This window comes from Salvelinus sp. IW2-2015, linkage group LG14 (genome assembly GCF_002910315.2).
Source record: "Salvelinus sp. IW2-2015 linkage group LG14, ASM291031v2, whole genome shotgun sequence".
Classification (NCBI taxonomy): domain Eukaryota; kingdom Metazoa; phylum Chordata; class Actinopteri; order Salmoniformes; family Salmonidae; genus Salvelinus; species Salvelinus sp. IW2-2015.
The window spans coordinates 9,562,706-9,590,483 of record NC_036854.1 but is presented as its reverse complement, the minus strand read 5'-3'; the positions used below and the strand labels follow the sequence as shown (position 1 = coordinate 9,590,483).

Genomic DNA, 27,778 nt, shown 5'->3' with positions numbered 1-27,778 from the left:
TATATATATATATATATATATATATATATATATATATATATATATCCTGGTCACGTGCAGCGGTATGATGCTCAGAGAGCTCCCGGGAATCACAGGATTTCATTTCAGGGGATTTTATTTCTACTGGCTTTTTTTTGTGTGTGCATTTGTGGGCTTTACTTTTCCTGGTGGATTTCTCCTAACTAATATCTTTGTGGGGTATATTAGAGGCAAAGACAAGTTAGGCATTGTGAAGGAGGGAAGCCTACAGTGTGTATATGTAGACCTTAGGGCACCAGCTGTTACTGCTGACGAGAGGTAAACCCGGCACTGTTTGCCTTGTGCTCCCTCTACCCTCTCTACTCTATTCCTCTCTGCATTCTCTCCCTCTACCCTCTATACTCTATTCCTCTCTGCATTCTCTCCCTCTCACTCACTCAGTAACTGATGAGAAATGGAGGGAGAGTGATTAAAACCTGAATGGATTGTTATCACAACCACAGCCGGGGAAAGAGGGATTCTCACAATCAAACATTGTAGAGAGAGAAATCGATGCACCACTCAAAACCTGTGTGTGTTTGTATTTCTTCATACTTTGGATCAGTATTTCCCTTTTTCTCCATCTGTCTTTCTCTTATTCCCTTTGCTCTGTCTGTCTCTCTGACATTCATTTTCTCTCTCCCCACTCCTTTTCTCTCACCTTACCACCTTCGTTGTGTTTGTCCTTTATCTCTGTAGTTTGTGTGTGTCAAAAGAACAGCATCAGTCTGGGGAGTTAGATGTGGTGTTGCCTGTGCCTGGTTAAATCAGGTGTGAGAGAGAGAGAGTGACATTACGTAACCCTGCTGCTATAACCTATGGGCTAATGTACTGCTGGAACTCTCATGGGACCCCACAGTCCCTCAAACATCCCAGCCTCAACTAACAGACTCCTATCCAGTCTTCTCTCATATCTGGATCTCTCTCTCTCTGTCATGGACATATCGTGCTTGTCTTTATTTCTTGTTCTCTGTTAAAGACAGTTGATTTACTTAAACCTCTCTGTCTTTGGACCTGATCTGAAGGATTAAATGTTGCGTCTGTCTGCCTCATTCACCCTTCCTCTATGTCATTAAATCCCTTCTGTCATGTCACTGTCTGTCCTCCACACTCTTCTAGCTCCACCTCTTCTTCTTCCTCCCTGGTGCAGCGGGGGAATGCAGAGTGAGCGTTTGAGCGCCCCTTGCCTAGAGAGGTTTGGCGTGGCAAGTAGCCCATTACTGTAATTGGCCGGTCCTGTATCTTCCCTGCAGTAACGCTAGCGCTGGATTAGCGCCATAATCCCCAAGCAGCCCCTGGACTCAGATTAATTATGCTGTTTTCCCCTGCGCTAATCTGATCTCCACTGCTAGCCACGGCTTTAGCACAACGCTTATGACTAAGGAACGCATTTCTACTTTTGTGAGTCTATGGTAGGTAGACATGGTGGTGTGGAGGAGTAGAATGGCAGCCCCTGCTGGCAAGGAGGCTGAACTGTCTTTAGATTAAAAAAAAGCTCTGGGCACTTTTCCCAGTTAGTGTTGTTGATGAATTCCATTGTGCCACCTCTTAGCGTTCCCGTAGAGTTGCAATGTGTGCAGTTTTCGCATTTGAATAAAATATTTAAAAGCACCAGCCCTCTCCTCCCCCGCTTCCCAGCCCCACTCACTCCCTCTATGTTAGATTATCCTCGCTTCTTCTAGGCTTCTGAAGCAATGCACCCTGGGATTGCTGGGGGCATTGTTGACATATGGCTGAATTGGGACAATGTTCAGAAGGGGTGTGTATGCCAACTGGCATGTCTTATTAGAAGAAAGCTTTGTTTTAAAAATAAAAGTTAGTACTGATGTTCCATCATTGGTTGAGCCATAGAGTAGTAGAGGCTGTTTCATTGAGTGTTGATCTGAGTAGATGTGTTTGAAGAATTGCTTCTGAGCTTTGGTCTGGACTCTGGACAGTCTCCAACCATGCGCTCCCTCTCTACTCCTCCACCCTCTGTATATGTCCTGTACCCGCTGTCCTCCTACCCAGCCTGCTCAATATCACTAACCCTGTTCTCCTATATATCCATCACTCCAACCTTAGCTTAATGTCTCTAACCAGGCTCTCCTCCTCTACCCTTAGGTCCAAGCGGAAGGTCCTGGGTCGTAAGGAGTCTGAGGAGGACAAGCCGCAGGGCCACTCCCCCTGTCCGTCTCCCCCCGTCACCCCCACGGGCGCCTCCCCCAGCCTAGTAGCCTCGCTGTCCATGGGCAGGCAGACGGGCTCCATTCAGCGCAACCTGCGTAAGTCTGCCACCAGCAGCGACACCTTCAAGGCTCTGCTCCTGAAGAAGGGAAGCCGCTCTGAGACCAGCTTCCGAATGTCGGCCGCCGACATGCTGCGTTGCACAGACCCGCGCTTCCAAAGGACGCGCTCCGAGTCCTCCCTGGACCCGCCATCCTCACCATCGTCGCCGACAACACCACACAGCCCTTGCGCTTCCCCAGGTCGCAGCAAGAGGGCGCCAGAGGAGTGGGCCCGCAACGAGGGCCTGTCCTACTCCTCCCCATCATCATCACTGAGCGGCATGAAGTACGGGCGATCGCGAACGCCGCCCTCTGCTGCCAGCAGCAAGTACAACGCCCGCAACCGCATTCTGAGCAGCCCTATGACGGTCATCTGCGAGCGTGAGGGAGAGTTAGCTGAGAGCGCAGAGTGCGGAGACGTCCCTGACAGCCAGCCCTGCCCCTTGCCCCTCCCCCTGCTCCAGGGTTCCAACGGCACTTTATCTGAGGAGAGCAGTGGTTAGATAGAAGGGACCGCCCCCTGGATACAGGGACTTGAACTCACTCATGGTCGCCGGGGAGGGGTGGGCCCAATGGTGGCCCCCCCACAGACTCATGTGCCCCCTGAGCCCCACCCCTGGCTCCAACCACCCCTGGCTCCAGATCCTGTAGATTTTGGACCTGGTTCTGAGGAAGCGGACCTGACTGGCCCTCAGACTGACCGGACTGTTCTTAGTCTGAAGTGGAGACCGACTCAGCTGCAGCTTTTCAAGACTAATTTTCCTCAATCACATTTCTGCATTTAATTTTGATAACCTATTGTTTGTGTTACAAAAAAAGTAATCATTGTTTTTTTCCAAAGACTGATTTTCCCGTTTTGTTTGTTTGCTCGTTTTAATAAAAAAATATTCCTGTTAGAGCTTCAGAGGTGCTGATTGTATTCAGGGTTGGTTCCTGTAGTTTTTAGGTTTCTCTAAGGTTAAGTGAAAAGCTAAGGTGATATGAAGGTATTGAAAAGTGACAATTGTTTTTATTTTGGCTGCAGTGGTGCCATTAGTTAGTCAGGCGGTGGAATGTGGAACTTGAAGGTGTGCTAGGGGCTGGCTTAAATGCAGTGTATTTCTGTTCTGCTTGCTGTTCATCTCCTGTTATCTTGAGTCTTAACATACCATTGCTTGTGAGTATGTATGGTAAAACAATATAGAACATGCGGCAAACAGTAACAGAACGGTACACCAAATGGTTACGGGACACAGCTCCAGCTTTGGTTTTTGTCAAGTTTTCTATCTGCTCTTTGAAGTGTGTGGTTTGCAGGGGCTGGAACTTTCAGTGGTCAAGGGGAAGTGCAGAGGGCTCGTGACTCTGCCCCATAGGGACAGGCCGGTGAAGAGACGCACATGGACAATGGCTAGGTCTATTCTACACAAGACACACAGCCAATATGATGGATTTAATATGGAGGTTTGGAAAACCTTGGATTTTTGGAATTTTAGTTTGTAGATTTGCACTGTCCATATGTGTTTCCTTTTTCTTTGTTTGTGTAATTTTAAAACCATGTGTTTAGAATTGTTTTATCATTAAGCCTGTGTTTAGGTATCCTCCTTTTCCCTCACATGTTTGGGAATTAAGAATTAATCTTTAAAAAAGTCAAATGAAAAAATATTAACTATAAACTGTCATTTTTATTTGTGATCATTTTGGTTACCAAAGAGCTAAACAATTAAATGTAGCCTGCTGTTTATGCTAATATGGATACAATCTGAATCTGTGATTAGCCGTACTGGACCGGACCTATTGACCGAGGTCCAGTATTGTGGAGTTTGATGAGATGACCTTCTAGGGTTTAGGATTACCATCACACAGTTTACGTTTCTACTAGGTTTCTCTCTCTTGCGCAGTTTTATATGGTTCTTTTTGTTAAAAAAAAGTTTTGAAAGACTTTGTAATTTTTTTGAGCCCTTGTTGAAAGGGAGTGTTTTCATTTTGTAGACTATTTATTTTAAAGTAGTGAGGATGTGGTACTCCAACACCCAGCCAACCAGCAGTCAGGTACTCCAACACCCAGCCAACCAGCAGTCAGTACTCCAGCCCCAGACAACCAGCAGTCAGGTGGAGGTGAGGAAAGGTTTGGAGCAGGGAGGGATCGGGAGGTGAGGAAAGGTTTGGGGTGGGGAGGGGAGGGATCAGGAGGTGAGGAAAGGTTTGGGGCAGGGAGGAATCGAGAGGTGCAGGAATAAGTGGAGAGCCTGGACCACAGTTCACAGGCTAGGTTTACAAAGCTAGAGCAAATATTGTAACATTTATAGTGGTATTAAAAACCTAAAGAGGTACAACAGTGGTTAACAAAAATATTCCACCCTGGTGCAAAAGCTCAGTAAATCTGACCTGATGTGTCATAGAGGAGGTGACAAGCATGACTCTTCCTACCCTCGTAGAGCCTGTAACAGCCCAGGTTTAATCACCTGTGACCAATGGGTCTCGCAGGGTTCAGACCCAGCCATGATTCAGAGCTCGTCTCAGTCCGGCTCATGATGGGAGTTTATGAAGTCTCAATCTCAGCTTGCTGAGGAAGGAGGAGGGGAGGAGAGGGATGAAATAAAGGTGGGGGAGACAGTGGATGTAAAGGAGGCAGGCAGGCTAACCTCTTGTGTATATGTCTGTGTAATAAAACATGTTGATATTTAGTGTCTCGTCTCTCTCTCTACCTCTGTGTGATTCACGACCATCTGCCAGCCCGCCGCCCAAATCACCGCCTCATTAGCACCGTTGCCATGACACCCACTGTCTTCTGTCATCCTGAAAACTTCAGAGGCCATCACTTAGCCCCCACTTCCTCCTCCAGGTCATCCCTTATGCCTCTCACCTCTGTACGTCCYGTTAGAACTCTGCGTCACCTGGTGTCACATAATATTCCACTGTTGTGCCATCATAACTGTGTGACATATAGTGACACTGCATAAATGTCACCTCTTCTAATATTACATGAAGACATGTTGGTTTCTGTAATAGAGACCAAGTTATCTCCATAGGGACACTGGCTCGGCATATCCACCAATCCACACACTGTTATATGAAATGGTGCTATATAGAACAACAAAGCACCCTTAGTTTTAGCAGTTCACCCACTCTGACACATACACACATCATTGGGCTGACTGGTAGCCCGCACCACTTGAATATTTAACTGTGTTACTCCATCTCCCCTTTAATATTCCAGACAGCAGTCCCAACATTTCACTGTCACATCAATCAATGCGACGCCTCTCTCCCTCCCATCATCATTCCAGTGACATGCTGTGCCTGCCCTCTTTCCAATACGCAAGTGTCACTACCCCATACCGACCCTAGTCAGCCAACCCATCTTCAGATATAAGATCATGGTACTGGGACACTTCCTATTGACTTGGTAATGCTCTTCATTATAAAACCTTGACTCAACATCTTTACATAGAATTCTTTACTGTTTTTTCCAATATGCATAATTTATTCAACGGTTCAATAATTTACTGTACATAAGTAATTAAAAAAACTGGGTGGGAAGCAATTCCTTGTGCAATTAATATACTCAATGTATGGTATCAAATACAATTTGATTGAAACCAGTGAAAAGATCTGAAGTCTCACAAAGCCACAAGGCATGGGACAGGTTTCTGACTAAGCAGCAGCAGACAAAACAGCAGTGACAACAGCAGTGTCCTGCCCCGGTTCTGCTGACCGTCTAAACATGATATTGGGAACAATTCTCCTAAAAATAAAGATGAGTACACATACACTGACTGAGAGGAGGATAGGAAAGAGAGATCGGGGGAGCGAAAGGTATGGATGAAACAGGATTTCAGCTGGCTGTGAAGGGTCATGACCTTCAGTTTGTAAGACATACAGATTTGTTGTGTACCTAAGGATTTCAACCTCCAAAAGCACTGCTCTCAGGAACTAAAGCCCAAACACAGACTACTCCATGAAAGTAGACATTTTAAATGTATTTAATCACGTTTTACATATATTGATTGTAAAATAGTACATAAATTAAAACATTTCACTATTACATGATTGTGGATGTATAAAGTATTCCTTCTTTGAATAATTGTATATATCATAGTAAAGAATGTAACACAATATACACTGTGTACAAAACATAAGAAACACCATCCTGAAATTGAGTTGCACCCCCTTTTGCCTCAATTCGTCAGGGCATGTACTCTACAAGGTGTCCAAAGAGTTCTGCATGGATGTTGACTCCAATCCTTCCCACAGTTGTGTCAAGTTGGCTGGATGTCCTCTGGGTGGTGGACCATTCTTGAGACACACAGGAAACTGTTGAGTGTGAAAAACCCAGCAGCGTTGCAGTTCTTGACAGAAACCGGTGCGCCTGACACCTACTACCATACCCCCTCAATAAGGAATCATAGCTTTCACCAGATCAGAGACTGTTTTCTCTTCTACCGCACAGCAAGCAGTACCGGAGCGCCAAATTTAGGACCAAAAGGCTCCTAACAGCTTCTACCCCCAAGCTATAAGACTGCTGAACAATTACGAAAATCGCCACCGGACAATTTACATCAACCCCTCCCTTTTTGTACACTGCTGCTACTCGCTGTTTATTATCTATGCATAGTCACTTCACCCCTACCTACATGTACAAATTACCTCTAACCTGTACCCCCGCACACTGACTCGGTACCGGTACCCTCTGTATACAGCCTCGTTATTGTTATTCTGTAACTTTTTATTTTAGTCTACTTGGTAAATATTTTCTTAACCAACAGTGAAGTTCAAGAAGAGTTAAGGCCTTGTAAGTAAGCATTTCACTGTAAAGTCTACACTTGTCGTATTCGGTGCATGTGACAAATAAAGTTTGATTTGATCAGTCTGTCAAGGAAAGAGCAGGTGTTCCTAATGTTTTCTACACAGTGTATAATACATTTTTCCATTGATCCAGCTTCTGTCCCTTTCACAACCTAATATCAGTTTACATCATAATATCCCAACAAATGTGTCATTTTTTTTTGGGGGGGGGGGAACAAGATGCAGACACACATTACATTTTCACATCATCATTGAGTCTTTCTCACAGTGATCCATAGTTCAGCAATAGCCCATAAGCATGTCTAGTCATACAACGCAGCCCTCAGAGCTAAGCCACACTGCCAAGTCCTCCGTAAAATGTACATAGTTGCCACCATTAATTAGCAGTTTGAATATGCAAGGTGTCTACAATGAAAAGTACAAAGTAAAAGAGCACAATAAAAGTTGAAAAGCTTAAAACAAAAGTTAAGTGAGTCAGGAATTCAGTGTCAAAGTTCAAAGGTCTTCCCCGTACATTTCATTTTCTGAAGAAGTGCTAATGTTAGCTTATATGAGTGCTTGTCATGCCAGCATCTAACGGAATTGAGTTCAATTATTTTTGAAGTCCCTTGTAGTATACAATGTAGTAGAAAGAAATGTCTCAAATAGCAGATACAGTACATCATCAGTCCCTTCAGTGACCTCAATATTAACAGCATCTAAAAAGCTCCTTGACATCTCCGTTTCTTTAAGTATTAATGGAAAGCTTATTACTGTACTATCATTATTACAAAAGGTCACAGACATTGCTTAGGCACTTGTGATTATGCTCCAAAAAGCTGCATATCTTTTTCTAATCATAGTGGGAATGGGTGCCATGCTGTTCAGTTCCTTACCTTCCTCCCCAATGTGTGCACCTGTTGACCCCCCCTCACAGATTGAAAATTAATAGACTGTTTTAAGATAGCTACACTACATGACCAAAAGTATGTGGACACCTGCTCGTCAATCATTTCATTCCATTCCAAAATCATGGGCATTAGTAGAGTTGCTCCCTCCTTGCTGTTGTATCAGCCTCCACTCTTCTGGGAAGGATTTCCACTAGATGTTGGAATATTGCTGCGGGGACTTCCATTCAACCACAAGAGCATTCGTGAGGTCAGACACTGATTTTGGGAGATTAGGCCTGGCTYGCAGTGGATATTCCAGTTCATCCCAAAGGTGTTCGATGGGGTTGAGGTCAGGGCTTTGTGCAGGCCAGTCAAGTTCTTCCACACCGACCTCAACAAACCATCTGTATGGACCTCATTTTGTTGCTGAAACAGGAATGGGCCTTCCCAAAACTGTTGCCACAAAGTTGGAAGCACAGAATTGTCTGAAATGTCATTGTATGCTGTAGTGTTACGATTTCCCTTCATCCCGTCAATGGAACTAAGGGGCTTAGCCCAAACCATGAAAAACAGCCCCAGACCATTATTCCTCTCCACCAAACTTTACAGTAGGCAATATGCATTCGGGCAGGTAGCGTTCTCCTGGCATCCGCCAAACCCAGATTATTCCGTTGGACCAGATGGTGAAGCGTGATTCATTACTCCAGAGAACACGTTTCCACTGCTCCAGTCCAATGGCGATGAGCTTTACACCATTCCAGCCGACGCTTGGCATTGCGCATGGTGATCTTAGGCTTGTGTGCTGCTCGGCCACGGAAACACATTTCATGAAGCTCCCGACAAACAGTTATTGTGCTGACGTTACTTCCAGAGGCAGTTTGTAAGTGAGTCTTGCAACCGAGGACAGATGTTTTTTACACGCTACGCGCTTCAGCACTCGGGGGTCCCGTTCTGTGAGCTTGTGTTGCCCACCACTTCGCAGCTGAGCCATGTTGCTCCTAGACGTTTCCACTTCACAATAACAGCATTTACAGTTGACTGGGGCAGCTCTAACAGGGAAGACATTTGACTAACTGACTTGGAAAGGTGGCATCCTATGACAGTGCCACATTGAAAGTCACTGAGCTCTTCAGTAAGGTCATTCTACTGCCAATGTTTGTCTATGTAGATTGCATGGCTGTGTGCTCAATTTTTGTAGCTGAAATAGCTGAATCCACTAATTTGAAGGGGTGTCCACATACTTTTGTATATATAGCACAGGAGGTTGCTAGCACCTTAATTGGGGAGGATGTGCTCGTGGTAATGGCTGGAGCGGAATAGTTGCAAATACGTCAAACACATCATGGTTTCCATGTGTTTGATGCCATTCCATTTGATCTGTTCAACCCATTATCATGAGCCATCCTCCTCTTWGCAGCATACACTGATATAAAGTGAATCTGATCGGAACTCCCTCTATACTAGTCCATGCCTACACCAATCCAATACTTCTAAATAAATGAGTGTTCAAGTGCATACTTCGAGGAGAAAGGCAGGGACCCCTTTGAACCGTTACTATGGCTCTGTCTTCTGGAGGATCCAGACCTCATTTCTGCGGTTGACTAGTTTGAAGGGGCTGTCATAGCCACAGACGTAGTAGGGCATGTCCTTGTAGCGTGCCCCGTCCCTCTGGAGGCTCTCTAGCAGATTCAGAAGCTCCTCACGGCTCTTCTGCATGTTGGTGAAACCCCCATACGTCCTGCATGGAAAGACAGGGAGCATGACGAAGGATATATTTTTATGAGGGAAGGAAAGAAAGGATACTGGTGCCGTGGTCTATGGTCTAGTACTCACAGATGTGTTCATGAACACTAACTGCTGGCCCTATACGGCCTCACATTTCAAACGTCAGCAGGTGCTATTGTGAGTGAAACCTGTATTGGTCCATTACCTGACAAACACAGTGAACTCCTTTCTGTTCTCCAGGAAGACTTCTGGGTCGCTGGGCAGGGGCGGGTCGGCCTGGTGCTCCTCTGGGATATAGAAGGACACTGTGAAGGTGGTCTCACAGGCCGGGCCAGCCCCAGGGTCCACCAGACACGTCACTGGAGCTGTCATCTCCACGTTCTCCTCTGAGACACACACAAGCCAAAGATAGATGGCCAGATACTCAACACATAACCAGGCACAGGCAGTTAGACTGTGGGTATGACAGACACACACAGTGACACAGATAGTGACTCCCTAATTTGAATACTGGCCATGTGTCTCTGACAGAGACATTAGATGGTAAGGATATCACATTTTCTAAACAGACACTAAAGCCACGACAGCCAACACAACACACCTGCCCTATGTACTTACTGCCCATATGTCACATGCCCTAAACACACAAAAATATGATGCACAACACCCTCGTAAAAAATATATGTGCACCTGCTATCATTTGAGACACACTTTGCCCTCTTTCGTCTGGCACTAGTTCCTACTTCACTGTAGGGTCGTTTTAATGTTGTTGTTTTTTAGAAATGCCTACGTGATCTGTAAATACAGTATTTAAGCTCACAGAGCTGTGTGTCACATACATTGAGTGCACAAAACATTAGGAACTGCTCTTTCCATGATTGACTGACCAGGTGAAAGCTATGATCTCTTATTGATGTCACCTGTTAAATCCACTACAATCAGTGTTGATGAAGGCGGAGGTGACAGGTTAAATAATTATTTTTAAGCCTTGAACGGAGTATGGTTTGGACACACCTACTCATTCAAGGGTTTTTCTTTATTTTTACTAGTTTCTACATTGTGGAACAATAGTGAAGACATCAAAACTTTAAAATAACACATATGGAATCATGTAGTAACCAAAAAAAAGTGTTAAACAAATCAAAATATATTTTAAATTAGAGATTCTTCAAAGTAGCCACCCTTTGCCTTGATGACAGCTTTGCACCCTCTTGGCACTCTCAACCATCTTCATGAGGTAGTCACCTGGAATGCATTTCAATTAACAGGTGTGCCTGGTTAAAAGTTCATTTGTGGAATTTCTTTGCATCTTAATGGGTTTGAGCCAATCAATTGTGTTGTGACAAAGTAGGGGTGGTATAGAGAAGATAGGGCAATTGGTAAAATAAGTCCATATTATGGCAAGAACAGCTCAAATAAGCAAAGAGAAACGACAGTCCATCATTACTTTAAGACATGAAGGTCATTCAATCCGGAAAATGTCAAGAATTTTGAAGGTTTCTTCAAGTGCAGTCGCAAAAACCATCAAGCGCTATGATGAAACTGGCTCTCATGAGGACCACCACAGGAAAGGAAGACCCAGAGTTACCTCTGCTACAGAGGATAAGTTTATTAGAAATACCAGCCCAAATAAATGCTTCAGAGTTCAAGTAACAGACATCTCAACATCAACTGTTCAGAGGAGACTGCGTGAATCAGGCCTTCATGGTCGAATTGCTGCAAAGAAACCACTACTAAAAGGACACTAATAAGAAAATGAGACTTGCTTGGGCCAAGAAACATGAGCAATGGACATTAGACCGGWGGAAATCTGTCCAAATGTGAGATTTCTGGTTCCAACCACCGTGTCTTTGAGACACAGAGCAGGTGAACGGATGATCTCCGCATGTGTGGTTCCCACCATGAAGCATGGAGGAGGTGGTGTGATGGTGCTTTGCTGGTGACACGGTCTGTAAATTATTTAGAGTTCAAGGCACACTTAACCAGCATAGCATTCTGCAGCGATACGCCATCCCATCTGGTTTGCACTTAGTTGCACTATCATTTGTTTTTCAACAGGACAATGACCCAACACACCTCCAGGCTGTGTAAGGGCTATTTGACCAAGAATGAGGGTGATGGAGTGCTGCATCAGATGACCTGGCCTCCACAATCACCGACCACAACCAAATTGAGATGGTTTGGGATGAACAGAGAATGCCAAGAGTGTGCAAAGCTGTCATCAGGGCAAAGGGTGGCTACTTTAATAATCTAAAAAAATATATAATAATGTTTAACACTTTTTTTGGTTACTACATGAATCCATGTGTGTTATTTCATAGTGTTGATGTCTTCACTATTATTCTACAAATGTGGAAACTAGTAAACAAAGAAAAACCCTTGAATGAGTAGGTGTCCAAACATTTGACTGGTACTGTACATGTTTTGATAAGTTTTGTATCACAACTAGTGGCCAAATAACTTCTTAAAATGAAGCACATCAATCTGATTTATAAAATGGTGTACAGACTAACGGGGTTTTAAGTTCGAGGAAGATCATTTTCACCATAATAATGCACCTTTATAATAAAGCGTTACATGCATAATCGCACTTGTCGTCACTTATGAGAATGGTGCAAATGCAATCGAGTATCAAATCACACACACATCATCAAAACAGCCTCTAGTACTTTTTAAACTCACCTCACTGTGATGATCAATTTGAAGAAATAAGTTAAACAGCAGGTTGAAACAGTTTAAATGAAATGGACAGCGCTTTCTAAGGTGATGATTAATTAAAAAACACCCATATGCATATTAGAGCTGATGCATATGAGCAGAGGCCCAGGAAAAAAAACAGAATTAAAATGTCATTATACAATACATAGTCTACTGCATATTATGCACTGSAGAAAAACAAAAAAATTATGTAAGATTTCTTTGATACATACTTGAGTGTGAACTGTATTATTATGCACACTAGATGGACTGGTTACCTTACGCTCCAAACTACAGTTGAAGTCAAAGGTTTACATACACCTTAGCCAAATACATTTAAACTCAGTTTCACAATTCTTGACATTTAATCCTAGTAAAAATTCCCTGTCTTAGGTCAGTTAGGATCACCACTTTATTTTAAGAATGTGAAATGTCAGAATAATAGTAGAGAGAAAGATTTATTTCAGCTTTTATTTCTTTCATCACATTCCCAGTGGGTCAGAAGTTTACATACACTCAATTAGTATTTGGTAGCATTGCCTTTAAATTGTTTAACTTGGGTCAAACGTTTTGGGTAGCCTTCCAAAAGCTTCCCACAATAAGTTGGTTGAATTTTGGCCCATTCCTCCTGACAGAGCTGGTGTAACTGAGTCAGGTTTGTAGGCCTCCTTGCTCGCACACACTTTTTCAGTTCTACCCACAAATTTCCTATAGGATTGAGGTTGGGGCTTTGTGATGGCCACTCCAATACCTTGACATTGTTGTCCTTAAGCCATTTTGCCACAACTTTAGAAGTATGCTTGGGGTCATTGTCCATTTGGAAGACCCATTTGTGACCAAGCTTTAACTTCCTGACTGATGTCTTGAGATGTTGCTTCAATATATCCACATAATTTTCCTCCCTCATGATGCCATCTATTTTGTGAAGTGAACCAGGCCCTCCTGCAACAAAGCACCCCCACAACATGATGCTGCCACCCCCGTGCTTCACGGTTGGGATGGTATTCTTCGGCTTGCAAGTGTCCCCCTTTTGTCCTCCAAACATAACGATGGTCATTATGGACAAACAGTTATATTTTTGTTTCGTTAGACCAGAGGACATTTCTCCAAAAAGTACAATCTTTGTCCCCATGTGCAGTTGCAAACCGTAGTCTGGCTTTTTTTGGAGCAGTGGCTTCTTTCTTGCTGAGTGGCCTTTCAGGTTATGTTGATATGGGACTCGTTTTACTGTGGCTATAGATACTTTTGTACCCATTTCCTCCAACATCTTCACAAGGTCCTTTGCTGTTGTTCTGGGATTGATTTGCACTTTCGTACCAAAGTACTTTCATCTCTAGGAGGCAGAACGCGTGTCCTTCCTGAGCGGTATAGCGGCTGCGTGGTCCCATGGTGTTTATACTTGCGTATTAATGTTTGTACAGATGGAGGTGGTACCTTCAGGCGTTTGGAAATTTCTCCTAAGGATGAACCCGACKTGTGGAGGTCTACAATTTTCTTTCTGAGGTCTTGGCTGATTTCTTTTGATTTTCCCATGATGTCAAGCAAAGAGGGACTGAGTTTGAAGGTAGGCCTTGAAATACATCCACAGTTACACCTCCAGTTGACTCAAATTATGTCAATTAGCCTATCAGAAGCTTCTAAAGCCATGACATCATTTTCAGAAATTTTCCAAACTGTTTAAAGGCTACTAGTCAACTTAGTGTATGGAAACTTCTGACCCACTGGAATTGTGATAGTGAATTATCTGTCTGTAAACAATTGTTGGAAAAATTACTTGTGTCATGCACATAGTAGATGTCCTAACCGACTTGCCAAAACTATAGTTTGTTAACAAGAAATTTGTGGAGTGGTTGAAAAACGAGTTAATGACTCCAACCTAAGTGTATGTAAACTTCCGACTTCAACTGTATATATATATCCATGAGTCTGGGAGAGAACCCATAGCCCTAGACCATGCTGTTGATTCATTGATYGTGCAGGGCGGCTTACAGTTAGCCTACAATTAGTGAGTTTGATTTTGAACAGCCTAGTAATAGGGATTGTTTTGTATTTTCATAATTAATTGAACACATTACCTTTAGCTATACAGAATTCCCTATTCGAGTCCATACAGAAGACATTTTCCCCCTGCCCATTTGATAATGGGCCATTCTAAATTGAAACTAATTTGACATATCAGTAAAGACAAGATTAAATTGAGAATAGTCTGATGGGTGAAAATCAGTTGATGAGAGAACAGCTGTGCAGCCTGAGGCAAGGAACAGAGCACAAGCTTTTTCTGCTTCTTCCTCAAATCATCAATAGCCTATAGTCACTCCATGCAGCCCATTTGTTTTTTTACATTTATTTAACTAGACAAGTCAGTTAGGAACAAATTCTTATTTACAATGGCGGCCTACACCGGCAAAACCCGGACGACGCTGGGCCAATTGTGTGCCGCCCTATGGGACTCCCAATCACGGCCGGTTGTGATACAGCCTGGATTCGAACCAGGCTGTATCTAGCACTGCGATGCAGTGCCTTAGACCACTGCACCACTCGGGAGCCCATATATAATTAGATTTCTAAGACATTCTAAGGTTTGTTTCATTCACAACTAAAGTTGCCAAATAACTCTAAATCTAGCATATAGGACCTGTTTCAAGTGATCATTTTTACGCTCAAWATAGCCATGCCATATGCGCACTCGCTCAGTAATGGGAAAAAAATATCCTTTCATTTTTTTTATAGCTAAGATCAATTATAATCTTCTTACTATAAACACATAAAATAAATGCACGGGATTTATAAGCATATCTTGTCAGCTAAATTAACTAGCCTACAGCCGTTGGCATGGAGCATAGCCAGATACAGTAGGCCAACTGATATTCTGAAATATATTTTCTTCATATAATATTTCTTTAGACCCGACTACAATAAATAATGGATTTATTGTGATGGTGTATGTTAAATTGATATATATATATATATATATATATATATATCTGAAGTTGGAGACATATCTCCCTCACTAACTTTAAACATTAGCTATATGAGCAGCTTACCGATCGCTGCAGCTGTACACAGCCCATCTGTAAATAGCCCATCCAACTACCTACCTCATCCCCATATTGTTTTTATTTACTTTTTTTGCTCTCTTGCACACCAGTATTTCTACTTGCACATCATCTGCACATTATCACTCGTGTTAATTTGCTAAATTGTAATTACTTCGCTACTATGGCCTATTTATTGCCTTACCTCCTTACACACACTGTATATAGATTTTTCTATTGAGTTATTGACTATGTTTGTTTATCCCATGTGTAACTCTTGTGTTTTATATATATATATTCTTTTTTATGTAGATGTTCCAAAGGTGCACATCAGCAGCTTGTATGTGTGGAAGCCTGGAAATGCTAAAGGTGTTCATGTTAATTAACGGTCAATTACCGTGAGACCAGCAGTCTTTTGCATGACAATAATTGGCTGACAAAATGTAATTACCGCCACAGCCCTAGCCAGGCTCACCGGTTTGTGTCAAGAACTGCAATGCTGCAGGGTTTTTCACACTCAACAGTTTCCAGTGCATATCAATAATGGTCCACCGCCCAAAGGACATCCAGCCAACTTGACAACTGTGTGAAGCATTGGAATCAATATGGGCCAGTATCCCTGTGGAATGCTTTCGACACCTTGTAGAGTCCATGCCCCGACAAATTGAGGCTGTTCTGAGGGCAAACGGGGGTGCAACTCAACATTAGGAAGGTGTTCCTAATGTTTTGTACACTCAGTGTAAATTTATCCAAAAGAACTTGGTCATGCTTGCATACATATTATGTATGGTTGGTCCTGGAAATCAAACTCACTATCCTCGCATTGCAAGCGCCATGCTCTACCAACTGAGCAATAGTTGAAGTGCCTGTAAGCATGTTTGTTTCTAAGAAGTTAGTAGCCTAACACCTAATGACTGGAAGTGTGACTCACTGTTGTGGTTGTTGCCCTGGATGTAGTTGAACAGGCGTCGGAACCCAGTGCTTATCGCAGCCTGCTGCTCCATACCAGTCAGAGTAGTGCTTATCCAGTTGGTTGTCTGATAGGTACGGACCTCATAGTCAGGAGCCTGAACACCCCCCCACACACACACACACACAAACAAACGGACGATAGAAATTACTAGGTGTGATTGAGTGTACACACACACACGGTTGTTGTAAAATTGCACTTGTTCAACCAGAAAAGGTGTATCCATATCATAGCTGACTGGGTACTAAGAACCACCAACCTTATTCTTCTCGTTAGGTGTAAACTTTGGATTCTGCAAAGTAGTCGAAAAAAGAGCTTGCCCAATTGTTTTCAGCATTGTGGGAGGTTTCTGATCAGTCCTAAAGTCCTTCTCATTCAATACTTGAAATTCAAAGCTAAAGAAAAAGGTAAAACTATGATAAGACAACTTCGCTGATCATACCACAAAACAACTAACGTTATAACTTAAAATCAATAATTCACAACCCGTTCCTAGATAGTCAATGTTCACAACAACTTGCCTCTCCCCACAACCAGGTAGCTAGCGAGATAAAGCGTCTAAAACGACAGTCCTTACCTTCTTCGAAATCACTGGTGTGGYAACGTGCTAGCTATGTATTTATCGGTTTTCCTGGATTGAAATTACAAAGTGGTCAAAAATTAGGTGTTTCATAACAAGGAGGGCGAGGTCATTGGGGGAGTGGTGCGTTTGTTGTTACAAAATCTCTTCGGTCACATGATATTTACGTAGCAACGACAGAAAAACGTGAATCCTGATTGGCTGCCCAGAGTTTTTGTAAACCATAAAATACAGTAAACGACAAAACATGTTTATTCAAAGTTTGAACGTAACAAAAATACATGTAACAAATATTGAGGCTTCCAAACACTAAAATAAGTGCATGGTTCATAAGAAAGGCATTAAAAGCAAGCCCACACAATTAACACATTTATATAACAAATATATACTGAACAAAAATGTAAATGCAACATGCAACATTTTCAAAAATGTTACTGAGTTACAGTTCATATAAGGAAATCAATCAATTGAAATAAATTCATTAGGCCCTAATCTATGGATTTCACATGACGGGGCAGGGGCACAGCCATGGGTGGGCTTGGGAGGACATAGGAGCCAGGCCCAGCCAATCAGAATGAGTTTTCCCCACAAAAGGGGTTTATTACAGACAGAAAAAGTCCTCAGTTTCATCAGCTGTCCGGGTGGCTGGTTTCAGAAGATCCCACAGGTGAAGAAGCCAGATGTGGAGGWCCTAGACTGGCATGGTTACACAAGGTCTGCGGTTGTGAGGCCGGCTGGACATACTGCTAAATTCTCTAAAACGATGTTGGTATAGAAATTAACATTAAATTCTCTGGCAACAGATCTGGTGGACATTCCTGCAGTCAGCATGCCAAGTACACGCTCCCTCAAAACTTGAGACATCTGTGGCATTGTGTTGTGTGACAAAACTGCACATTTTAGAGTGGCTGTTTATTGTCCCCAGCACAAGGTGAACCTGTGTAATGATCATGCTTTTTAATCAGCTTCTTGATATGCCACACCTGTCAGGTGGATGGATTATCTTGGCAAAGGAGAAATGCTGACTAACAGGGATGTAAACAAATGTGTGCACATAATTTGAGAGAAATAAGCTTTTTGTGCATATGGAACATTTCTGGGATCTTTTATTTCAGCTCATAAAACATGAGACTAACACTTTACATGTTGCGTTTTTATATTTTGTTCAGTATAAGTAAGCCCTCGCCTGTGATTTACCATCAGTCTAAGATTGAGCACAAATTAAAAAATTACTAGCCTAAATTATTTGTCCATCTATTTGAAAACAAAGGGAAATACTGCATCTAAGAATCAATTCTACAATGTAAAATAGGTGGTCAAGTAAATATTGTATACTATTTGGGTGGACATAAAGAGGGGAGATGGAGTTTGATACCGATAGATTAAAATTATTCAACATTTGTCAAACTTTTTTTTTTTAAACCAACCCAATTTGGTGTTCAAATAGCTAGATAAACATACAATTGTACATGTATAAGTAAAGCAACAACATAAGTTACTAAATAATATTTACATATATACAACATTTATGCCACATGTAACTCTGTTCAGCCTTCACTTGATTGAGGGGGACCTCTGTTCTACCTTTGACCAGGCCATCACAGCCTGGGACCTCTCTCCTCTCTCCCTTCTCTCTTCTATACTCCTCTGCTCTGCTCTCCTCTCATTACTTCAGTTTGAGGGCAATGTTCTTCCTGCGAGGGGTATCTTTTTGGACCTGACGAGCCCGCGTGCCAAAGCCCAGAGACTGTAGAGACTCAGTCATATACCTCTGGGTGGGAGAGACACAAAGCATCACCAGCAGCTTCGCATCCCCACCTAGTGGAGAAGGAGAAGAGGATAGAGAAGAGAGGGGAGAGCGAGAGGAAAATGGTTAGTCATTATCAACTGCAGTCAAGGAAAACAACAAACTGTGTGTGTGTGTGTGTGTGTGTGTGTGTGTGTGTGTGTGTGTGGGTTGTGTGGTGTGTGTGTGTGTGTGTGTGGTGTGGTGTGTGTGTGGTGTGTGTGTGTGTGTGTGTGTTACCGATGGCATCCTGCAGTAGGTGTGTGAGCTTGCTGTTTCTGTAGGGCACATGTGGCCGTTGCTCTGCCAGAGCTCCCAGTACGTCAGACAGAGCAGACAGACTGCGGTTTATACACGACGTCTCCCACAGGGCAGCGCCAGTCACCCCTGACATACCTACAGTTACACAAACACACGTCCAAACAGTTACACACACAGCATACACATAGTCATCCCCCCTACACCATCGGACAGAACACCGTTGCTACACAACAACCACAGACCATGGTGGATGAGTTTGGTGTTGTTTTCACGACTCACCCACACACTCGCTACCTGCAAGGTCCACCAGCTGTAGTTTGGTCCTGAAGGGAGCCTGGGCGGTGCTGGCTCTGGGGGAGGGGCAAGAGGAGTGAATGGGGGAGTGGCTGGGGGAGTGGTAGGGCGAGGAGGAGGAACTAGCGGAACGCTCGTCCCCCGATTGGCGGGCCATTGGGTTGGCACGGCGACAGCGGGGGCTCCACCACTCCTTCTGGGCCTTGCGCTGCATGTCTTTCTTGACACTTTGCAACCTACGAGCTAGACAGCACAGCACCACAAACACAGTCAATAAAGGAATATAGCAGCAAGATATCATGGCAAGAAATCAATCAATTAATAGCACTAAGACATTGTGTTAAGCATGTCATTTTTCATTTGTCAGTAATCAGATATGTTTGTGTGTGTGTCTCACCCAGGGCCAGTGCGTTGGGGCTCTTGGAGGAGACAGTGAGGGTGACTATGAGATGAGAGCGTGAGGAGTCTCTGTGGACCAGTGTAGGGCAGCGAGCCCTCAACCTCAGAACAGAACTGATCAGCTGCATCACATCTGCTGAGCTTCTCACCAACCTGGGAGGAGAACACAGTCAGCAATACAGTACTTCAACTCACATAAATCTCACACACACACAAACTGTCCCTATTCTATTACCAATCCAATAGATATGTCTCTGTACATAATTACTCGCTCAATTAATCACTCACATACGCACGCACGCACACACACACACACACACACACACACACACACACACACACACACACACACACACACACACACACACACACACACACACACAGTAAAGGACTACTCACACGTAGGAGAGTAAGGGCACCTCGCTGGTCCCTGTGCTGGTAGTGATGACGTCTCTCTTGGCGCCCATGGCAACCCCGTCCTCGTCTTTAGCCAGCAGATCCAACACCTCGTTGTTGTACACCTCCACCACTGACACCTCCACCGTGTGACTCTCAGCAGGTTTCTCCGATATCAGCCTGTCAGATAGCACACACACATACAACAATAAACAAGATAAAACAAGTATAAACATGCATGCATCAATGCACAAGTATAGCTCCTTCTCTCATCACCCTAACCCTAGTATGAACACCAAACTTTTAATTCTCTCTCTCCCTCTCCTTCCCTCCTTCCCTCCCTCCCTCCCACCCACCTGAAGAGTTCAGTGGCTGCTTTGGGAATAACGCCTTGCCGGGCCTCCCCCTGTGGTCCTGAGGGGTCCTCAGCCTGGGAGCCGATCATGGTGTGTGTCTTCCCACTGCCTGTCTGTCCGTACGCCATGATGCACACGTTATACCTGACCGAACAATAGGAGAATCAGTCTGTGAAATACAGACTTGCTGTTTCTATTAACTTAGCTGTTTGTTATTCAGACGTCGTCTCACTGAATTTGTTTCCTCATTCTGCTTCGCTCTATTTAATAACGTTTCACATTGTCTGCTTTGCCTCTGGTCCTGATCCAATGGAGCATTCAATCACAACACTAATTCTCTGAGGCAATCATCTCTACTGTAAATAGGAGGTACACAGTGTTGGCTTTTTTTATATTTTAGAAGTTCTGAGATGCTGTGAGGAAGGCAATAGAATTACATTAGCGATCAGTGTTTCCCCTTAGCAGCACAAGATCATATTAACTCACCCGTCCAGCAGAGATGTGAGGAGAGGCTTCACTTCCTCAAACACGACATCCTGGGAGTCCTCAGGACCATGCACCCTGTCAATCACATCACCATGGAAACACATGCTTGATAAACTTCATACATCTGAAGCTGTGACACATACTACAATACAACTGCTGACAGAATGTAAATATAGAATAGCAACAATAATCAAAGGAAAGTTATTATCATGTTATAATACCTCTCAAACTCAAACATCTTGTTCAGCCCCGGGTTCCCCATTCTAGTACAATTCACAACAACTGTATCCTGGAAAACAGGCAAAACAACAGTGAGGCAGGCAGGTGATTTCAGAATGACTCATTCAACCCAATCACAGACCTAACAATAAATAAGACCTTAAAACTGCATGTACTCACATCATTAATTGCCTGAACCACCTCTTCTGTTGTAGCAGGCCTGAACAGAAAACAATCATGACTATTATAAAACTGTACTGTTCTAAATTGTTGTTACTAAGAGGATGTTAAATGCACTAATTAAAGGGATACATCAGGATTTTGGCAATGAAGCCCTTTATCTACTTTTTTTTCCCCCCCCACCACCCCCCCCCCCCCCCCTTCGGAGGACAAATATCTTCGTTTTTTTACTGATGTTTTGCTACACATACATACATGTTACAAACACATTTTACATACATGGTACTTTTATATAAAGCAGGTTCATAACAATAATACATGACCAAAAATCTGCTCTTTAATCCCACCCCTCAGCCACTCCCAGCCCATCCCACCAATCATCATAGAGCACCCTCGTTTGGTTTCCATGTGCCATATATTTTTCCATTGTGCTGTGATGTATTACAAAAAAATGTAACCTTTCTAATCATATATTATCCACAGATTGTGAGCTAAAGATGAAAACCTTTTCTACGAGTATTATTATATTATTTATTGACTGACTACGGCTTTCCAAATCGCCCAACACTGCTATTTGTGGTGCATGTTATGACTTTTTAACCATTCCTGAACCTGTGACCAGAAACTGGCCCTTTATCTACTTCCCCAGAGGCAGATGAACTAGTGGATACCATTTGTATGTCTCTGTGTCCAGTATGAAGGTAGTATGCTAGTACAAACCCATAGACTTCCAGTCATTGCACTAGCGCTAATTAGCATTGGCTCGAGAAACTACATCTAACTTCCTTCATGCTGGACACAGAGACATACAAATGGTATCCACAAGTTCATCTGACTGCAGGGAAGTAGATAAAGGGCCTCATTGCCAAAATCCCAAAGTATCCCTTTAAAATGTACAGTACTGGTCAAAAATAKATTATCTGACCAACTCACCCTATTGCTAATGTTGATCCCTGGCCATCGTCAAAGGGAAGGACTGGACGCACTCTGCAGTGGACCCTGATGTTCCCCCGCAGTTCCTGAAGAGCCACAATGAGAGAGACAGAGAGAGAGTGAGAGAGACAGAGACGGAAACAAAGACAGAGACAAAAAAGAATGGCAGTCACTGTAGACTATTAAAATGTAGTCAAGATCCTCACCACCAAGGTGTTGTGAAGTATCTTCCTCCTCTCCCTCTCAGTCCTGCTCCGCTCCTTCTCCTCCTGTAGAGAGCACTCTAGAGCCTCCATCTGAGCCTGCAAACCTGAGGACAGATACACAGAGAACAGGATAATAATAACAGCACCATCACATATAATAACCAAATTATGAGGGCTTTTTTGTTGTTGCTTCAATGGTGTTACACAAACCGTGACAGTAACATCATGCATGTGCCAGGCTAAGCCACTAAATGCAATGTCATGCCATGAGAAACACAAATAATTGTGCCTAGTCCAGGTAACACCTTTAGACCCAAGTCCTTAATCTCAGTAGAAACATGGATACACCCACTCACACACTCACACGCTCTGTGATGAAGCAATCAAAGCCATATAAGAACTCCTGGAATCCTCTGGACGACATGACATAAAACCTGACATCAAACAAGCGAATGGTGAACTCTAGTCTCAAGAGCCAGACCTCCTCACTATTCATTACTATTACATGTAACTAACCTCCTCTTAGAGAATGCAAACTACAACTACAACAAGCAGGGTAAGAGCTAAGGAAAGAGATCCCCTCCTGCTGCTGATGGTTATTGTATTTGACCTGTCCTGTTCATGAGCTAAGACTTAAGCCTGAGGGGTTATGTGTGTGCTCATTGTGCCGGACTTACAGGGACAGTTGATGGATTAATCTAAGTCATTGTTTTGATAGGAGGCTGGGTTGCTCAACCATCTGACATCCTTCCTGAATGAAGGGTAGCTCGAGATGCAACTGCAGGGTCCACTTGCGAGTATTCGCAAAAGTGAAATATTTATCCATTATCTATAAATGACATGAATAACGCTTCATAAATTGCAATAAATCATACTGGTTCATAAATACAATATTTGTGCCTACATTGACCTTTTCTCCAAAAGCTGACTGATTTGGGATCAGCGCTACTGCCTTACATATACATGAACTATTTCAAGCCAAACAACAAAAATGACCCTGGACCTGTGGTAAACGAAGCCAATAGGGTCAGGTATATATAGGCTAGTGGCTTTTCCCACAGGCCCAACAGACAGCCAGGTTTAACCAAGTGACGTGGGATAAGTTCCTCGAGCTTGTCACCATGGCGACCAGGTGACGCAGAGGACAGGTCACACAACCTTTCCGAACCTCGCTGACAGAGTCGTATTGGAGGGCTGGGTGAAGGAGGGGTTAGAGGGGGAGAGAGGATTATCCCCAAGGCAACCAACCTCTTAATATACAGCCTAGGGGCACGGTAAATAAGATACTTGAGAATGGGAGAAAGACAGAGAGAGACATAGAGAGACTATGTACAGACTCAGTGAGCATAGCCTTGCTATTGAGAAAGGCCACCGTAGGCAGACCTGGCTCTCAAGAGAAGACAGGCTATGTGCACACTGCCCACAAAATGAGATGGAAACTGAGCTGCACTTCCTAACCTCCTGCCCAATGTATGACCATATTAGAAACACATATTTCCCTCAGATTACACAGATCCACAAAGAATTCGAAAACAAACCCGATTTTGATAAACTCCCATATCTACTGGGTGAAATACCACAGTGTGCCATCACTGCAACACGATTTGTGACCTGTTGCCACAAGAAAAGGTCAACCAGTGAAGAACAAACACCATTGTAAATACAACCCATATTTATGCTTATTTATTTTCCCTTTTGTACTTTAACCATTTGTACATCGTTACAACACTGTATATATACTGTACATAATATGACATTTGTAATGTCTTTATTCTTTTGAAACTTCTGTGAGTGTAATGTTAACTGTTCATTTTTATTGTTTATTTCACTTTTGTATATTATCTACCTCACTTGCTTAGGCAATGTTAACATATGTTTCCCATGCCAATAAAGGCCCCTGAATTGAATTGAATTGAGAGAGAGAGAGGCAAGAGAAAGGGAGTGAGAGAGAGAGAGAGAGAGAGAGAGAGAGAGAGAGAGAGAGAGAGAGAGAGAGAGAGAGAGAGAGAGAGAGAGAGAGAGAGAGAGAGAAGCAGAAGTACAAGGGGATAAGTGTGACATACATTGATTGAGTGATATCATAAATCCGTAGTCTACTCACTGTGCACATCATTGCCATGGTGGCCCTGGAGGGCGAAGCTGGCTTGGCCGACTTGTTCCAGCAGCAGCCTGCTCTGGTTCTCCAACTCAGTGGCGAAGTTCACATATACCGCAAACACCTCTCTCAGGTCCTGCTTCAAAATCTAGAATAACACATAAATAATACCATGAATGTGTGTTCGTGTGTTCAGGTCATCAATGACTCTAGAACAGTATTTCAACCTATATACACTACCGTTCAAAAGTTTGGGGTCACTTAGAAATGTCCTTGTAAATGACTATTGTAGCTGGAAACGGCTGATWTTAAATGGAATATCTACACAGGCGTACAGAGGCCCATTATCAGCAACCATCACTCTTGTGTTCCAAAGGCACGTTGTATTAGCTAATCCAAGTTTATCATTTAAAAAGGCTAATTGATCATTAGAAAACCCTTTTGCAATTATGTTAGCACAACTGAAAACTGTTGTTCTGATTTAAGAAGCAATAAAACTGGCCTTCTTTAGACTAGTTGAGTATCTGGAGCATTACCATTTGTGGGTTCGATTACAGGCTCAAAATGGCCAGAAACAAATAACTTTCTTCTGAAACTCGTCAGTCTGTTCTTGTTCTGAGAAATGAAGGCTATTCCATGCGAGAAATTGTCAAGAAACTGAAGATCTCGTACAACGCTGTGTACTACTGCCGTCGCAGAACAGCGCAAACTGGCTCTAACCAGAATAGAAAGAGGAAAGGTGCACAACTGAGAAAGAGGACAATTACATTAGAGTGTCTAGTTTGAGAAACAGACGCCTCACAAGTCCTCAACTGGCAGCTTCATTAAATAGTACCAGCAAAACACCAGTCTCAACATCAACAGTGAAGAGGCGACTCTGGGATGCTGGCCTTCTAGGCAGAGTTGCAAAGAAAAAGCCATACCTCAGACTGGCCAATAAAAAGAAAAGATTAAGATGGGCAAAAGAACACAGACACTGGACAGAGGAAGATTGGAAAAAARGTGTTATGGACAGACAGATCTAAGTTTGAGGTGTTCGGATCACAAAGAAGAACAAAGAAGGAATGCTTGACGCCATCTGTCAAGCATGGTGGAGGCAGTGTGATGGTCTGGGGGTGCTTTGGGGGTGGTAAAGTGGGAGATTTGTGTACAGGTTAAAAGGGATCTTGAAGAAGGAAGGCTATCACTCCATTTTGCAACACCATGCCTTACCCTGTGGACGGCGCTTAATTGGAACAAATGTCCTCCTACAACAGGACAATGACCCAAAGCACAGCTCCAAACTATGCAATAACTATTTAGGGAAGAAGCAGTCAGCCTGTATTCTGTCTATAATGGAGTGGCCAGCACAGTCACCAGATCTCAACCCTATTGAGCTGTTGTGGGAGCAGCTTGACCGTATGGTATACGAAACCCCAATGGACACCATGTTGGCCTTCCTCTGAACTAAACCAAACAAAACAATACAGCTGTGTAACTCTGGAGTTGTATGTACCTGAACTTCAGACAGGAGTTTGGCCAGGGCAGACTGGGTGCTTTGCTGCACAACTCTCTGGTGTTGCCAACGCTTCTGGGCTTCTGCTTCTGCCTCTTCTGCATGATCCCGACGAAGTTTCCCCAGACACTGGAGAGGGAGAACAGGGCAAGGGGGAACCACCATTACCAAGACATACAGTGACAAGTCACCATTTTGACATCCAAAACCCACGTTTTGGTCCAGGAAGGACGTGGTAGATTTAAAAAATGACCAGCAACTCAGTGTTCATTTTATGCCTCTGTAACAGTTTAACTTTAGTCCGTCCCCTCGCCCATACCCGTGGTAGATTAAAAAAATGACCAGCAACTCAGTGTTCATTTTATGCCTCTGTAACAGTTTAACTTTAGTCCGTCCCCTCGCCCATACCCGGGCGCGAACCAGGGACCCTCTGCACACATCAACAACTGACACCCACGAAGCATCGTTACCCATCGCTCCACAAAAGCCGCGGCCCTTGCAGAGCAAGGGGAACCACTACTTCAAGGTCTCAAAGCGAGTGAAGTAACCGATTGAAACGCTATTAGCGCTTACTTTTATATAAGCGAGAAATAATATTTCAAATACATGTGCTTAAATTGGGTACCACGGCCTTCGCTTGGCTACCTACACAACGGGCACTGATTGGCTACCTACACAACGGGCACTGATTGGGGTGTTAAAATATCACAGTATATTAACATGTATTCTCCAATGACTCAACTCACATCGGCGAGCCTCAGGTGAAGAATGGCATTTTCAGTCTCCAACTCCAGAATGCGTTCTTCTTTGCTCTAGAAACGTTCGGGACAGATTAGCCAACGCTGCTAGTTTGACGTTGTAAAGTCAGTGATGTTCATCTGATTCCATTTAAATTCCTTTACTTAAGATACATAAATAAAATAGGGATTGTAATTAATCGAATAGTTATTATAGCTTACTAACTAAACGATAAACAATTATTCTCACAAAGTAACAACTAAACCTACCTAACCGACAATCGTTTTAGCTTCACCTGTCATACCTGTTGAATTTACAATAAATGAAAAAATAGACATACCCGCAGTTTGTGCTCCAGAAGGTGCACTTGGTGCGCAAATATCTGGTCTCGGTTTATGAAGAGTGGCATTTTAATCAATGAGAGAAAACAATAAAAAAAGTACAGTAAAGAATATAATGCGACTGGGCTGTCAGCCTGCGTTTTTGCAGGTCAGATAATGCGATTACGCACGGACAACACTCTCCAAGCAGCTCTCCATCCGCGCGAATTTAGATGGCGTCCACTTGTCCTGAGACTTGCGTTCGGAATGGTGCCATGGGCTTTTGACAGGCTGGAGAGAAATATCAGCAACAGTATTTGAATGTGAACATTTGGGTAGTATATATCCCTTGGGTTTGATCATTTTGCTCTCGCATGTCAAAGTCTGAATTTATGGATTAATGATAATCCTAAATCCTGCTGGCACAATTGAGTCTTGTATCCTGCATCTCAAGGACTGCGGTCAATTGAGCCGACATTCGCAAAACGAAGTCAAGCCACCGCACTTCAGTTTCCGCCTGAATTTGGTGCGCAAATGCACAACACTTTTCTGGTAGGGGAACTGAGTTGGATGCACTCTCATGCACAGATACGAGACGATAGCTACAAAGTAGTTCTATTACAGTGAACTTTGATGACCCCTATGTAAAAATAATACCATCACTAAAA

General features: G+C 43.3%; 3 protein-coding genes across 3 annotated transcripts in view; 1 reads left to right on the top strand and 2 right to left on the bottom strand.

Annotated features, from left to right (window-relative positions):
- The window catches only part of nhsl1b (NHS-like 1b), a 49,911-nt gene extending 44,963 nt beyond the window's left edge, over positions 1–4,948 (top strand). The window contains 1 exon segment of the mRNA XM_070446478.1: positions 2,122–4,948. Within this exon segment, the coding sequence (XP_070302579.1) occupies positions 2,122–2,788 (667 nt within the window). The 3' untranslated portion in view covers positions 2,789–4,948.
- Positions 4,949–6,231: 1,283 nt separating this feature from the next.
- hebp2 (heme binding protein 2) lies at positions 6,232–17,087 on the bottom strand. The gene is made up of 5 exons (XM_024000846.2): positions 16,944–17,087; positions 16,626–16,761; positions 16,328–16,463; positions 9,870–10,050; positions 6,232–9,677 (listed from the first exon to the last, which is right to left on the bottom strand). Exons 2-5 carry the CDS (start codon positions 16,701–16,703, stop codon positions 9,494–9,496), a joined length of 579 nt encoding a protein of 192 aa, XP_023856614.1. The 5' UTR covers positions 16,704–16,761; positions 16,944–17,087; the 3' UTR covers positions 6,232–9,493.
- A 153-nt stretch (positions 17,088–17,240) lies between these two features.
- kif25 (kinesin family member 25) lies at positions 17,241–27,537 on the bottom strand. The gene is made up of 15 exons (XM_023999640.2): positions 27,131–27,537; positions 26,799–26,864; positions 26,053–26,181; positions 24,564–24,705; positions 22,463–22,566; positions 22,257–22,342; positions 21,324–21,363; positions 21,146–21,213; positions 20,925–20,999; positions 20,439–20,582; positions 20,086–20,262; positions 19,685–19,839; positions 19,273–19,530; positions 18,973–19,128; positions 17,241–18,764 (listed from the first exon to the last, which is right to left on the bottom strand). The coding sequence occupies exons 1-15, from the start codon at positions 27,197–27,199 to the stop codon at positions 18,613–18,615; spliced, it is 1,821 nt and encodes a 606-aa protein (XP_023855408.1). The 5' UTR covers positions 27,200–27,537; the 3' UTR covers positions 17,241–18,612.
- Positions 27,538–27,778: the final 241 nt, after the last annotated feature.

Coding starts and splice junctions, on each gene's coding strand:
- hebp2 (XM_024000846.2), bottom strand. CDS start 16,703: ATGCTGAAAACAATTGGGCAAGCTCTTTTTTCGACTACTTTGCAGAAT. Junction 10,051..16,327: donor CCAGGGCAACAACCACAACA/GTGAGTCACACT, acceptor TGTGTGTCTCAG/AGGAGAACGTGGAGATGACA. Junction 9,678..9,869: donor GAGTTCACTGTGTTTGTCAG/GTAATGGACCAA, acceptor CTTTCCATGCAG/GACGTATGGGGGTTTCACCA.
- kif25 (XM_023999640.2), bottom strand. CDS start 27,199: ATGCCACTCTTCATAAACCGAGACCAGATATTTGCGCACCAAGTGCAC. Junction 26,865..27,130: donor TTCTGGAGCACAAACTGCGG/GTATGTCTATTT, acceptor GAACGTTTCTAG/AGCAAAGAAGAACGCATTCT. Junction 24,706..26,052: donor AACTCCTGTCTGAAGTTCAG/GTACATACAACT, acceptor GTGTTATTCTAG/ATTTTGAAGCAGGACCTGAG.